Source organism: Pinus tabuliformis, chromosome J, assembly GCF_031772625.1.
Source record: "Pinus tabuliformis cultivar Carrire ecotype Pingquan chromosome J, CPIR1, whole genome shotgun sequence".
Classification (NCBI taxonomy): Eukaryota; Viridiplantae; Streptophyta; class Pinopsida; order Pinales; family Pinaceae; genus Pinus; species Pinus tabuliformis.
The window spans coordinates 1,495,209,870-1,495,226,692 of record NC_142295.1 but is presented as its reverse complement, the minus strand read 5'-3'; the positions used below and the strand labels follow the sequence as shown (position 1 = coordinate 1,495,226,692).

General features: G+C 36.2%; 1 protein-coding gene across 6 annotated transcripts in view; it reads left to right on the top strand.

Annotated features, from left to right (window-relative positions):
- Positions 1-15,546, top strand: part of LOC149233085 (Pentatricopeptide repeat (PPR) superfamily protein) — a 232,028-nt gene extending 216,482 nt beyond the window's left edge. For all 6 annotated transcript variants that reach the window (XM_089379691.1, XM_089379692.1, XM_089379688.1 and 3 more), the window contains one exon: positions 15,167-15,546. In XM_089379691.1, coding sequence (XP_089235817.1) covers positions 15,167-15,352 — 186 coding nt within the window. In that variant the 3' untranslated portion in view covers positions 15,353-15,546. The remainder of the gene's footprint in view (positions 1-15,166) is intronic.
- Positions 15,547-16,823: the final 1,277 nt, after the last annotated feature.

Here is a 16,823-nt window from a genome sequence, read left to right as displayed (position 1 = left end):
GGAGAAAGTAGAATTTTAGATTTCATTCAAAATCTAGCAGACTTATCAGTTTTTCAGGACTTCAGGATTAGGGGATTGCAATGTTTCCATTGAATTTTGTCATGTATTAGGGTATGGAACTCGTATTTAATCAAGAGCACCAATCCCTCTATGTACCTTGATGTTAGTGACATTGGTTGTCGAACTCCTCTATCATGACCCTCCTAAAAATGTACGCATCACTCAAACAAAATCTTGACTTGACATGCTATACTTTTTCTATCTTATGTTAATGCTTAGAGGGTTATATTAATAACAAAGATCGCTATACAGATACAGAGGTAATGACAAAGATACCTCTGGATTGTAAGATCCTGATTTTCCAACAAGACTAAAAAATTAGACATTTGTCGTGGTGGCAAGAGGCCCAAGCATAAGAAATAGATAATAGATTTACTTCTCTTTTCTAGTTTCTAGTAGCTTTTATAACTATTGACTCTTTCATATTTATTATGATATTTTTTTAAACAATATATGACAATTTAAGTTTGAAGTTGGCAATTATAACTCATTAGTAATGAATTATGAATATGATGCTTCATGAAAGTTGAAAGTTGTTTCATTTCATTTCATGTTAGATATTTTTTGTTGTAATGGTTACACTTAGCTTACAAGTACAACTTTGGTGATCAATGATGATAAATGTTATATATTGAATTTTGAAAGCTTGAAACTTTAAGATTGATGAATCATGAGACTCAATATGTTGAATGTTACTATGTTACTAACCTGTGGATGTGGTTGATGAAGATTATAATTTCTAGATGATTGTTGTTATATGGTTCAATCTACGTTTTTTTATGTTTTTTATATCTAATTCATTATTCTACATGTTTTTGTTGACATATATGTATCAAAATATAAAAAATATATATATTATATAAAAAACACTTCGGGATTCGCTCCCAAACTGGGAGCTTCTAAAAATGTCGCTCCCGCTCCCGCTCCCAAGTAACACTGGTTAAGCAATTATAGATAAAACATAAACCATATAAACCATATGCACAATAGAAGACAACGAAGAACACAATGAGACACAAAGAATTTAGGTCCAATGACTAGGGGAAAACCCACAGGGGGGAAACCCAACCAAATTTTTCTTCTATTAGATATCAATAGTTCAGCAGAGATACAAAGTACAATTAGAGATCAAGAGAATGAGAAATTTCACCCAAATCTGAACAAGCTGTAGCATGAAGATCACTGGTAGCAGCAACTAAAGCAAACACATAATCAACCTTGGCTCACCAAGTTTTGCTCTTACTCTCCAAGTCTCTCTCTCTCACAATCTCCTTCAAGTCTCTCCAACTCTCTCTCAAGTTCGAATTCACAATGCACAAGTGAGGTGAGATGATATGAGACACATATATATAGGAGGAGCAATGAATTATTGACATAAAGGAGGAGAAATATGCATGGATTGAGGAGGAGTTACATTTTCCATTTAGGGAAGAGTAACTCATGCCATTAAGATGAGAGGGTGAGAGGAATCTTTTATGACATGCCTTTAATGAGTGTGTAAGAGAAATCTTGCATGCCATGCCTTGTAAGAGGAATCTTTTATGACATGCGTAAGAGGAATATTTTATGACAAGTCTTTTAATGGGAGTAAGAGAGTGTAAGAGCATTAATGAGAGTGTAAGAGAACATTATTGAGAGCCATGATTGAGACACTTGAATTTCTTTTTAATAATAATATAATAGTATCATAATAATAATAATAATATTTATGATAGTATTGATGATTAAGTTGAAATTGAACTGTTAGGATTGATTGATGATCAGAAGGGATTTTCATCAACAATACTTGATTGCAAATTAATGCAATGCGATTTACTATTTTTTAGAAATTCTATTTTTAGACTTTCTATTTTTAGAAATTCATCCTTGAGCTGCCAAATTTTCAACACTCCCTCTCAGCTAGGGAGGAATTTCTTTCTGCAACAAAAGATCTCTACTTTCTTTTCTAATATTTGTTCATCTTTGCTCTATATCATCTAGAACAATGATGTCTCACTCTAATGAAGAAGAATCATCATAGGGGAGCTTCAACTACCACCCTATATCCACAGACAATAGGGGAGATTAATCTATCACCCTATATTCACTTGGGGGGATTGCCACTTGCCAACATATGACAAGGATCTCGCACAACCAAGTCTCATCTCTGCTTGGGGGATCCACTTGTCAACACGTGACAAGGATCTTGCACAACCAAGTCTCATCTCTACTTGGGGGATCTACTTGTCAACACATCACAAGGATCTCTCACAACCAAGTCTCATCTCTGCTTGGGGGATCCACTTGTCAACACATGACAAGGATCTCACACATCCAAGGGTCATCACTACTTGGGGGGATCCACTTGTCAACACATGACAAGGATCTCGCACAACCAAGTTTCATTAAATGTCAAGTGGTGGAACACTTGCATCCTAGACAAGTTACACAGAAAAGTCTCACTACACCTATTGGTCAGATACGTGGCTCTTCCCACGTTCTAGACTGTGGGTTGGATGCATACTGAGGCCTACTCTTATGGCACACACTACACAAGAGGTCCCTCATCCTTAGGAGCTTTCCGGCATCATTCCTTAAGCCTGTGAGCTTTGACAGGGGGGAAAGGCACTTTGATGTTCTCGATCAGCTATGACTGCTTCTCAGAAGGGTCATGACCATAAGTCCAAGCTACTCTCTAAAAACCATGAACTTTCATTTCGATAAAGGCTTGATAAGAATGTCATCTATCCGATAAAATCACAATATGACGGAGCCTCACTGAGTCACTGCTCCTCTCTGCACCATATCTCGGATATAGTGATATTTGATCTCAATTTGCTTGGACTTGTCATGGAACACGAGATTTTGTGCAAGACGAATCCCACTCTTATTGTCACAATATATAATTGTTGTGTCTGGAACTTGCTCAAATAGTTGCCCAAAAAGCTTTCTCAACGAAATTACCTCACAACTAGCCATACTAGTAGCAATGTACTTAGCTTGTGCAACAAATTTCTTCTTTCTGCTCATCCAAGAGATCATGGCAGATCCCATGCTAAAGCAACACCTAGAAGTGTTCTTTCTATCAGCAGAGTTACCAACACAATCAACATGAGTATATCTATTAAGTCTTACATTTTTAGTAGTAGATCTCAATTCAAGATTGATGCTCCTATGCAGGTATCTCAACACATGCTTTGCAACGATCCTATGTGCATGTGATGGCTTAATCATATATTGGCTTAGAGCATTGACCGCAAAACATATGTCCGGTCTAGTGTTCACTAAGAACATCAATGCCCCAATCAGTTGTCGATACCCGAAAGGATTTGCCAAATTAGGACCTGCAACTTTACCACACAACTTTTTGAAGTTCATCTCCATTGGAGTATTTATGCACTTACATTCTATCAGAGCAAATCTTTCTAGCAGCTTGACAACGTATTTTCCTTGAGAAAGGAAAATCTCACCAGGTTTTTGCCATAATTCAAGACCCAAAAATTCGTGCATTAAATGAAGATCTTTCATTTCAAATTCATAACCTAACTCTCTCTTACACTGGAGGATAAGAGATTCACCACCGGTCATAAATAAATCATCAATATATAATACCAAAATCAAAAGGCATACCTTGGATTGTCTTGAAGTAAAGATTTGGATCAGAATTACTTCTAGTAAAACCAGTCTTCATCAAGAAGCTATCAATGTGGGCATACCAAGCTCTTAGAGCTTGCTTCAAACCATTAAGGGCTTTCTTCAGTCTACACACATGAGTTTTTCGGTCATGTACTTCAAAGACTTGTGGTTGCTCCACAAATACTTCTTCCTTGAGGAAGTCATGCAAGAAAGTAGTCTTCACATCCATTTGGTGAAGAGACCATTCTTGGCTAGCAACTAGAACCACAATAGATTGGATGGTTGTATAACAGGCAATAAGTGCAAAGATTTCATCATAGTCTATTCCCTCTTTTTGAGAGAAACCTTTGGCCACAAATCTAGCTTTATATTTTTCAATACGACCATCAATACCATGTTTAATTTTATACAACCATTTAGAAGACAACATATTTACCTTGTGGTCTTGGAACCAATTCCCATACATCATTATGAATGATGGACTCATATTCTTCAACCATTGCATCTTTCTACTCTTGATCTTTCACTGCTTCTTCAAAAGTGCATGCTTCAGCCTGAGTAATGTTGCTCATGGCCACAACATATCCTTGGAACCAACATGGTTTCTTGCTTTCTCTGAAGGTTCCTCGGTAGCATGTCTATCAACATCCTGTAAAGAGTCACGAAGCCATCATCGTCTCTTTCTAGCACATGGATAAGGTCCTGGGTTCATCAGCAAGATCAAGCTCAGGCTCAGGATCTTCTTGTGCATCCAAGGCATCATCCTGTCTTTCAACATTAGTAGGAGGAGTGTCTATGGCTTTTCAAAGAGCTGCATCTTCATCAAATGTTATATCTCTGCTAAACTCTATATTTCTTTGTCCAAGTACATATATTCTATAAGCTTTAGAATTTTCACATTAACCAGCAATCATACCTTTCTTACCTGAAGCTTCGAGCTTGGTATTCTTTTCCTTTGGCACATGAAAGTAGATAGGTCAATGAAAGATCCTTTAGTGCCCATTTTGTTCTAGGTTGTATGGTACAATGGTCTTTTTCTTGATTCCAACTTCCTTGCAGAAGGATTGAGCTCTTATCCATTTCATGTGCCCGCTTAAATCATGGATGGCTCGACATCTTCCTCAATCTCATTACAGAGGACTTGGTTCTCACATTCATCAAATGTACATGTGAATCCCATAACAAGGGCAAGAGCAATAATAACAAAGAAAATAAAGATAATGAAAGTATATCTAGTGATGTGGCAGGTCTTTCTTTCTTTTATAGATGTGAGAGTGACTCTTTCATTATCCTTGCACCAACTTTCTCTTGGATTTTACTCTTTCTGCACTATTTTGCAACCTGATGATCTTCAGGATCTATTTTCTTGATTGCATCCTCATCAAGAAGTTAGTGAAAGAATCATTCAAATACTCATGCAGGAAGAATAATCAATGATCTATAAAGATAAATCTAAATAAGAACAGTGGCACAAATAAACAACATAAGACTTAAAAATACTTATTTATCTATTTTTTTCTTAATGGGGATTGAAGGAAGTTGTTAGCTCCATCTTGATCCAGCCTTTATACGTTACCACTGTCCATCGGACATATGTTATTGGTAGAAGAAATGCATCTTTTTGAATACCACTTGGCAAACTCCATTATGATCCACTCTAATCTCAGGTATTTCGGAAACCATCTTTCTCACATGAGGTAATGCTTAATAGTAAAGATGAGTGAACATTTGGTGCCATAGTTTATATTGATGATTACATATCATGAATCAATGCATGAATATGTCTTCCATTGATTTTATAAAGATCTTGAAATCGATCCCAGAGTGAAGGTATGCAATAATAATTATACATATTGACTTCATTCCCTGCAATGATATTAGTTATAATCCATCTTTGTTCACTGCAAAAGAGGTTAGTTTAGGAAACTATCATTCCATCTTTTGCAAAAGTCATGATCCTTACCTGCAACAACTATTGTTAGTAAACTCTAATATCAAAATGACCAAAAGCCGTAAGATTATGTTTTTTCTCATATAATGTGAGAGAATCAAAATCAATCTATCATTTATTCTTTCATAACCTTATATGCGTTATACTTCATTTTAAGACAACACTTTCTTGCACGTGCATAAACGGAAGTACAAACTTTTACATGCATCAACAAATAACAAAACCATAATTATCAAACACATGCAACACCTTAATTTTAAACCAAGTATATACAAAACTTCTTGATCCATACAAAAAGAAACAGAACCAGATCCCTTTATAGGATGTAAAATTATCTCCAAGTATAATTTTCAGATTTGTCTCCCTCTCAACCAGATTTGAGAGAATTTCTTTATAACTAGTTAAGTTCCTTGAAGCACCACTATCAACCAACTGTCACAAGAATTTGTAGGAGAGGACCTTCATCATGGTTGCATATCTCACGATCTCTTCCTTCCTCGCACATTCGATTCCCAACAGCTTTTAATCAGAGTTTGTTCATTCTAGTCAATCACCTCATACTTCATATGAGGACATATTATGTTGATTTCATCTAGTGTGACTTATGCCTTTTTGCATCCTTTTAGACAAAGAGATCCTTTTCCCTCGATCATGCTTCGTAAGATCGAAGTGATGATCTATATTACCTGCAACCATATGACATGATAGTATAAAAAATAAATACAAGCATACATACCTCATTTTATTTTTAGGTCATCTAGGCTTCTTCCACTAGCTTCCCTGATTGAAGTGTCTTCAATCCCTTCATCTGCTTCATCTCTTATGACATTGTAACAGTCCAAAAATAAATATCTAATTAACTTTTCTAATTAACATTAAATTCAACTAAGAATAGTGCTTACCTGTCGTAGAAGTAGGCTTACCGCAACAAGGTTTTGGGGACGACTCTCCACCCAACCGTAGGCTCAATTGTGCAAGGATTCTGCTACAACTGGCCACCCCCGAGCCCTCAATCAACATACTACTGCCAGTGACTCCTAAGTCTTAGAACACCATTCTCCCAAGAGAATGAAAGATAGAATCTCGGAATGATGGAATGCAGGAATGCCTCTCACCTTCCTCACCATCTATTAAATAGAACAACATTGGAAGGGGAACCACATGCACACACTCCATGTGTCTACATGCAACTTTCTTTTGATTTTTAGCTTTCTTGTTTTATTTCTTTACTTTTTATTTTTAGCTTTAGCTTTCTTATTTTATTTTCTTCTTTTTGATAGCTTTACTGATTTTTTTATTGTTTTCTTTGTTTTATTTCTATTTACTCATATTTAGAGCTTTAGTATAGTTATTACTATTTATATTTTTATTTATTTTCTTGTATATTTTTAAATATCATTTATTATTTAACATTTATGATTTATTATTTATTATTTACATTATTATTATTTATTTTGTATTATTTATTATTTTTATTATTTATTATTATATTATTATTTATTATTTATTATTAAGTGGAGGGATATTACAGACATCATACCATCATCCCATAAATTCCATAAGTTGGAGTTCCTGATGAAACACTTGCTTCCTCTCTTGATTAGTGAATCCTCCGACTAGGATTCTATCAGAGAATTTTTGAGGATCTTGTATATCCTCATATGGCAGATGTTTCCCTTTTGACTTGATGTATGATGAGACCTATCCTGGATGACTTCTTCCTTTGCTTCAATGTCCAATGAGGTTCCCAAGAGTTATGTCCTTCATGTTCTACTGTCATGGATTTTGTTTTCCATGATTCCCATGGTGATGCCACGAGCTCTTGCTTCTAATGCTTTCATGATGCCATGATGCATCTTAATATCATGGCCATATCTAAGGATTTAGGAGCTTATGATAGGACCCCTTTTGGAAGGGAGGCCATCTAATCATAGTGGAGATCTGTTGCTCCCTCTTTCCTTGGCCCTTTTCTTTAGCTTCCTCCATCTTTTCGGCGATATGAACTTCTTTCCATATTCTTTTCATAGCATTGAACCTTATACTATTATGTTTTGTTTGAGGACCAAACTTTCCTTTCCTTTCTGCACATGATTGAGTTCTTTAACCTTTAATACTTTTGTTTGCAACTTGTCTTTCTCTATCTAGCATAGAGACCACAAATTGTTGGATGAGGTAACCTTCTTGTTCATTGACATTTGTTACCTTGCTTTTCAATGATGACTACCTTCTTATCATCTTTCACAGATCTCTTAATTGAGATCTCAAGAAGATATTCCTTCATTCTTTGATACCTTTATTTTTGTGTAAGTCTAAGTGATGTGACCTTCTTTACTACAATTTTAGAGAGTATATCTTCTAGCATTTCATATATCTCTTTTTATGTCTCCTCTTCTGCTACATAGGCATGAGAGGACCTTTGAGTGATTTCATACGAATCCTATGAGTCTCTTGTTGCATTCAAACAATGCTTGACCTTCAGAGACCTTTCCATAGACATCAATGACTTTTCTTTTCTATGAGGATTATGACAATCCTCCTTATTCTATGCAAGGACTTTCGATGACTCATCAACTTGTAGATCTCCTTGCAATCATGAAGTCATTTTACCAAATTGATTAATGAAAAGTACTTACTTGATTTGTGAGGACAAAATCTTTACCTTGATCACGTTGATGAAGAAGATGTATGAGGGCTTCTTCTTGGATGATCTTCTTTCAAATGAGAAAGCCTTTCCTCAATAGAGAGGTTGCTCCTTTTCATGAGAATGATTTGCTACTCCATCAGATGATCTTATTTCGTAGTGTGGATCAGGATTGCTGCTAGGGTTTCAACTTTCTCCAAGCTGATGTGATCTTTGTTTTGAAGTCCTTCAAGCTACCTTGCTTTGTGGACAACTTGATGAGTGTCTTGATGGCCTTTTGATGATGACTATGGAGACAAGAGCTCTTGTTGTTGTAGACTACTCTTTGATCTAGGGTTTGATCAAGATTAGGGTTTGATTCTGCAATGTAGATCTTGATGTCCTTCAGCTTGCTTTGATGCCTTGCTAGAAACTTGATCCTTGAATGTCTCTTTTCTGCCCTTCCTTCGACTGTAACCATAGCTCTGATACCATGTTGAAGAATCTAGGGCATATGTCGTTAGTGAGATTCTTCTATGTGATAACTATTTGTGAGGAATTTTATCTTTAGATTATTAGCACAATCTTTTGTTGATTTCATTAGTGTGTGTATTTCTTACTTCATCAAATAGCTATTAGAACAAAGAGACAAGAACATAAGGAATTGGAATTTTTCCAGGGCCAAAACCTCTCCCTCTTGGAGAGGAAAACCCACACAAAATTCTTTTTACAGAGATTCTTATTGACGAACACCAAGACCACAACCTTTGAATTACTATGTCACTCCAAGACCAAGACACCAATCCTCTGATTTGTCACTGTAGAGATCATCTTTGCTGTTATACTGTTGTTCCTTCAATGAGATCTTCATAATGTCAACTAGTTCATTGTTATTGCTCCATTGTCGAGATTCTCCTTACCTTCTTCAGAATCATGAAAATCATAATTGTCACTATGCAGAGATTGTAACCAGCTACGTCGAGACTGTGATTGAGATGTTGTGTCCAACATATCACACAGCTACGTCAAGACTGTGACTGAGATGTCACGTGACTGCGTTCAGTATTTCACAAGACTGCGATTTGTATGCCAAGGATATATCTCACACGATTTCGTTTGTATTCACAAAACCGTGTTTTGTATGTTATACAGCTACCCTGAGACTATATCATGTGATCCTTCTTCGTCACAGGTGTGTCGAGAATATGATACTGAGATTGTTACCATCGAGACAGAGTATCCACCGAGATAGTGATAACATTGAGACAGGAGTGTCGAGGTAGTGTTTGCGTGGAGATCATATAAGGATGTCGAGACAGAGTGTCCTCCTCTGTCACCGAAACAGAGTACCCATCGAGATCATATACCAAGATTTTGTCATTGTTTTGTATCACCGAGATCATATATCGAGTATGTCATTGTTTTGTATCACCAAGATACTATATCGAGTATGTCACTGTTTGTATCACCGAGATACTATCCCTTCCTATATCATACGAAGTTTCAGAGTGATCTAAGGTTCTATGTCTTCGTTGATCACTCTAGCTGCATATATATATAGTTATTTGACCATGTATGCAATCCGACATGAGCCAATGAACTGTTGCATCCTTTTGTTGAGCCAACATGTCATCTATATATATTTTGAAGCCGACTTAATTGTCTTTCTCATCGTTTTCACAGGCAAACTTCTTCTTTGGAGGATGGTGCTTGTCTTGGAGGGCTACTTGACACTAGGTTGACCCATGTACATTACATAAATGCTCAAGAAGAGCTCTTTAACATGATTTTGACTCTTTGACTTTCCTAGACCTATGGAATGAGCAAGAAACTCATTCATATAATTTACAAAAGTAATATTTCTTTTTTCTTGACAAGTACAAAGATCAAAATTACATTGACAAATACCGAACCTAGTTACACTTTTCTTCGACAATAAGGAGAAGATTTGTCCAATCCTATAATTTCCCTGGGACATTCAGCTTTGGTAGACCTAGCCAAGTCCTTCTAGCTTCAAAGACAAATGTATAATTTGCCTCTGTAATTTCCTTGGGCCATTCACCATTTTGGTCAAAGTCCTTTATGACCTAGCCAAGTCCTTCTAGTTTCAAAGGTGAATGTATTCATCTCCTTTTGGTCAAATTCCTTTATGACCTAGCCAAATTCCTTTATGGCTTCAGGAGATGGTCAGTCCAATCCTGCAAAGACCTCATCATTCCATTCTAATGAGGGAGATATTCAACATCAAACTAAGCTTACCTTTGTCCACAATTACTCATTTGTGGATATGTACTAGAGCTCTATTGCTTCTCTTTGCATCATGTCTTTGATGAAGCGACCCAACCATGTCCTTTTGGCTTCTGAAGCCTCATTGTTTCATGAATTGTGATATTATTGCAAAGACTCACTTCACTTCATGAGACATGTCTCAGACCATATCCTATTGTACAACATAAGTACCACATGCTTTGCTATTATCCACTGTATATACCTCGGCTCAACCATAAACTAGTTCAGAATGTTCATTATAAAGCAAATATCTAGCCTGGTGTTAACCAAGTACTTCATGAATCTAATCAATTGCCTATACATCATGGTATTCATCAAATCTAAATCCCCAATCCCAAGAAATAGTGGATCTTCCAAAATCCTTCATTTCGATCTTCGAGGCCAAAATCCCTTCGATACTGAAGCAGGGTTTCTTGTGGTAGTCCTAGGTGCTCCCTTTGTCACAAAAGCAAATCCTCTTGCCACTATTGCTCCTCTATCACACAAGAAGGTCCTTCCTCTGAAGCTGTAAGCAAGTCCTTTTGATGTAGTTGCTCCCTCTTACTGGGAGAACCCTCTTGTCACAAACTTTGTTTTTTTCTTCCTAATGCTATTAGATTCATTGCCTTGGAAGCCTTCATGGTGTACCTGCAAACCTCATTTAGGAGGCCATGAAAGAAACACTTATAAGCAAGAAAAAATACAAGGACAAGAGGTTGACCAAGGCATAAAATAAAAATTAATCAAAGGAGAAAGATACAAATTACTTATCTTTTAATTGAGATTTGTAGGGAATTGTCAACTGCCTCTTGATCCTTACCTCAATTACTGAAAATCACAATCAAGCTTGGAATGCTCATCCTTGTCCTCAACATTAGCTGCTAATGCATTCTACTTTCCTTTCTTTTGTAAGAGAGCTAGGATTTCTTCATCTTGCGGATTCATTGAGTTATCTAGCCATAGCAAAGGCTTGACAACAAGCTAGCATCAATACCAAGTCATCGCCATGCTGTCAAGTGGTATACATCACACAAATTTGACTTGCATCCAACACTATGGGTTTTGACCTAGGGTTTCATCCCACAAACCCTAGGACGTTCTCATCCAAGAGTTCAATACAAGTTGCAACCTTCAAGTCTTCTCTAGGGTTTACAAGACCTAAGTCTTCCAACTCTTGGACTACACAACCATAAAAAAAACACTCCAAGAAGGGCACATACTTTAATACAAGTGTTATGACAGGTTCTTGTCTTCAACAATCAACACAAACCTTTATGAACAGTTCTCACCAATATAGACTTGCCATCAACACTTTGGTAATTCATAGCAACCTCATCATCACTAGTTCAACAATTACTCTAAGGTCAACAACTCTAGTGTACAACTAGCATGCTCTTGGCCATAATCAATAGTCCATTAAACCCTTAGATCTGGGCAAGCAACAAAGACTTTGAATACTTTCAACAACAACCACAATGTTCATTCCTTAATAACTTACATAGTCATAAATCGCTGCAACCAAACTCTGCTGGTCTGTTTCGATTAAAGGCATTGATCTGACTATTAAACAGTGAATCAAATAGATTGTTCTAGGTAACATACTACAATAGTACAACTGTGAAGTGATCAATGACTATTAGTGCAGGCATGTGCACGCTGTGTCTTATTAGTGGTCAAATTTTGTCCCTTCAAACTGTACAACTCAAACGTAAGATTCTTCCCTTTATGAAGGATATTTAGAGGTTCATCTCATACATCAGCCCTGCAACTACTACAATGATCCACTGGTTGCATATTCAGATTACGTGATAGCCCTAATCACATCAGCGCAAAGAAGCATAACAATTATTACTCTGGGCTTCACAGAACATAACTTACAAGCATCAAATCTTGACCCCACGTATACTTGATCATAAACTCCATGCTCAATGATCAAAATGTAGACAAGGTCATCAATTGAAATCGAACATACTCAGAATAGAGCCAACAACACTATCATATGTGAGATCAATTTGTTTCCTTCAGTCAACAAATAGTCACACATTGGTCAATTGTCCTATACATATAGAATTGACCGATGAGGCCAATCACCATCGACCCATACTCAGGAATTACATATAAATGATTTTGATCTCGAATTACTCTGCCATTCGCATCCTCAACCCTTCATAGCAGCCAATGCACAACGATCTTCATCATTTATGCTTGGACCATTAATCGCACCATGTCTATCCATTTTAATTATTGTAGAGACGTTAAGCAGATTATAAAATGAACATCGATATATATATTAACACTGCAGCACAACGAAGCAGTGTCCTCACTTCATGTATGGAACTAAAACACATTTCACAAAAGCACAAGACATTAAGGCAGATAGCTTCAAATTATTGTTATGACGAGGTTGTAGACTTAATTAAAAGAGAGACCTCGTAACTATGTTGCAGACACCCTTTTGGAAATCATTCCTTAACGCCCAAAACAACCACAAAACCTCTTTTTCACAGCAACAAACACATACAACAATCAAAACAACATTGATCAATGCATCCTACGAAGGCTGCTAATGCACAAGTGTGTCCTCTAATCGCAGTGTATGCAACCACGACATAATCATTTAATTTACTTGCCCTGGACACCAATCGAACTGTTGGTGTGATTACTCATTGGTCCTATTCCATTATTTTTGCCCAGATTCACAAAAATTGAAAAACAACTAAAAGGGATAAATAAAAAATGTACCAGAACTCTTCAAAACTTTATCTTCAGCCTCATTAGTTTGACTTCTCTTCCTTCTTTAATTTGTAGCTAGTGCATCAACCCTTCTTTTCAACAATCCAGTGAGAATAGACTTACTAACAAACTTGACTCTCCTTCTAGTGCACTCCAACGAATGCTCTTTTATCAAGGCTCTGATACCATATTGATTTTTCTACAATAAACACAGTAGAAAATTATTTTTCTGATCTGATAATGACTTTTAATGATTTTTAATTAATTCTTTTTATGTCACTAATATCATTAAGCAATTATACACAGAAAAATCTCAACAGTAAACCAACAAAAACAGTAGAAACAATAAAGATCATAAAGAGACAGTCATGCACAATAGAGACAACAAATTTTCCTTGGGAAACCCAAACTTGGGAGAAAACCCAATAATTTTTCTTCTAGGAGAATTTCTTCTTCAACAAGGTTTACAATAAAATGTTTAGAAATTTGTGCCAAAAACCAAGTCCAAATCTTAGCCATATCATCCTTTTTTTCCTGCTCCCACGAGTGTCTTCTATATAAAAGAGATGATAGGTGAATGAGTCAAATGAAGTGTCACATCATGTGTATATATACAAGTTGAATAAGTGCATTTACCCCAAAGGACACGCCCTTTCATGTTGGGCCTGACTTGTCCCTTTTGAGCCTACATGAAACCCAAATTTTTATTTTATTTTATTTTAATTTCCATAATTTTTCTAAGCTGACTTAGGAGGCCCCTTGGCATGCGGGAATACCTCTTGATGCTACACAAAAAATCAACAGGTATGTGAATGTATGGGTGCCAAATCCCAAAGAACCAATGGCCAATTGAACCCAAAGAAGGGATGTGAGATATGGGCTTGTAAGGTATGATGGAAAGTGGTAAGTATGGAATATGGATATGGAAGTATGCTATCTCAATCAGGACTTCCCAAGTAGTGCCCCTCCTATACCCATTGGGCCATTAGGGGAGATCCCACTGGACTGGGATCGAAGATTAACTCCCCATTTAAGGTGAGAGAACAAGATCATGGTCAAAACCCCTCTTCCTTCTAGGTCATCCCATTATCCATATCAAATGTCCAAATAAAAACAAGCGTGATTGCAAAATGATTAAAGTATCTTTTGATCAGAAGCCCACCTTCGTCCATGTGCTCTTGTAAAATGGGTGAGAAGCATATGGTTGATGCAGGTGGCAGAGATATAATGGCATGTTATCAGCCAGTGGTGGTTGTCAGGGGCTGCTGGTTGGCCGACTGTCTATCCAGAGGTTGGGGAAAAGTTCTCTCCTTGGGGTTACCCATTTTGGTGTGTAACAAGGCCCATTACTTTCTTGGGGGAAAGCAACCTAAATCTTGAGATGTATAAATTCAAATCCAAAGTCGTTTATTTTTCTTCATCTTATGAGCTATTGCTCTAATACAAGTGTGAGATCTACATTCACCTGCACAATATGGTGCTTCTCTCTATTTTTTGTTTTCTTTGAATGGGTTCACCAACAAAGTGGTGAAGTGATTATGTATTTATCCATCTAAGCTCCAACACAAGGAGGATTATGTAATGCATTTTATGTCTTTTTGCTCAAATATATTGCAAGGTAGTCATCATTGTTTGATGGTTCATAATGATATACATGTTTTATTTATGATTGACATAATACAATAAAAATGTTCACAAGTCCTGTAGGTTTGGCCACAAAGCGACGATGAACTTCCATTTTAAAATTATTTTGTCGTTGCAATGGTCACTTTTTTGGTCATGAAGGTGGAGTGATTTCAACATGATGGCAACTTGGCATCCATGAACATTCAATAGTCTCAACATGTAATTATGCGAATATATTCTCTCCTACATTTATTACTAAGTGATTGCTTAACCTTAACGTTTTTTTCCGTCAGGTGTTTACTGATATGGAGGAATTAGGTGTTAAACCAGATGAGGGTACAATGAAAAAGGTTGCTCATGCCTTCTCAAGATTGGGTTTGGAAGATAAACAGAACGAAGTTTTGAGAAAGTATGGACCAAAATGGAAGTACCTTCGTTTTAATGGTGAGCAAGTTAGAATACGTGCAAAAGACCTGTAAAGAAATCAAGCTTATAATTCTCCTTCAACTAAATAACCTTTGTAAAGTTGGATAGGTATCAAGGAATTTATTCATTATTGTTTTGAATGAGAAACATGAGTGAGTTTATTTATTTCTCAGTTTTACAATACAGCCAAAGACAGGTTTGAATAAGGGCATCCCTACATTTATAAATGTTCCCATGCGTCTCCTAACACCTTTTGTTTTCCTGTTTTCCATTTCCTCAACTGTTTGTTCCTGTTGATATATATTACGTGTAAGCTGCAACCAAACGATATCAACTTCAAGTTTACCAGTATTCCAACCTACCCTTCTCCCATTAGTCATTAGGGTGCAACTAACACTAGTGAGTGTGCAAACATCTTAAGCCATTGAGGGATTAATACTAACATCAATATGAACATTAATTCATTATTGTTTTGAATGAGAAACATGAGTGAGTTTATTTATTTCTCAGTTTTAGAATACAGCCAAAGACAGGTTTGAATAAGGGCATCCCTACATTTATAAATGTTCCCATGCGTCTCCTAACACCTTTTCTTTTCATGTTTTCCATTTCCTCAACTGTTTGTTCCTGTTGATATATATTACGTGTAAGCTGCAAGCAACGATATCAACTTCAAGTTTACCAGTATGCCAACCTACCCTTCTCCCGTTAGTATTAGGGTGCAACTAACACTAGTGAGTGTGCAAACATCTTTAACCATTGAGGGATTAATACTAACATCAATATGAACATTAAATTAATAAAATTAAAATGATAACTCTAAGAGTAATATAGAGCACCGGTGACACATGGACAATAGTGCGATGGACAAAAAACACGACATGAACGAAATTGCAATTACTTTTCTCTTCTCAGCTTCACAACGAGAGAGCTGGGCTTTCCAATGATCATATTCACCTCACAGATGCAGCACATAGGGGTCACCAAAGAAGTTAAATCAGTTTTAGATTTAAAACGCCATGGAAATGGAAATGCAATTTAACCGGTGAGATAATCTCTAGCTAAGTTTAAAACTAATATGATAACGCTATATTTTTTAAATGTCTTTTGTTCAATATAAATACAAATCATGAACATCTTGGAATCAGTTGAAGAACAAACACTAAATAATTTTTTCCCCATTTGGGATTCAAGGACCAGACTAAAATTCTTCATATAGATAGTTGTCTTATGAATTTCTCTTAATAGTAATATAAAAGCTAACAGCATTTTCTTTATCGAAATAAATGGACCATTTATGTGGAAATGTGGAGTTTATGTAAACTAACAAATAAATGTTCCCCAATATGGCTGAGGCCTTTTTACACACCATGTATACTTGATCTTTATATATTCTTAATATAATCTATTTCGCTTTTTCTCTCAAACAAAAAAACAAATAAATGTTCCAATATGTCAAATTAATTATTTCTGGATAGCAACTTTAGAGATCAACATCATCAATGTCACATTTGTTATATAATT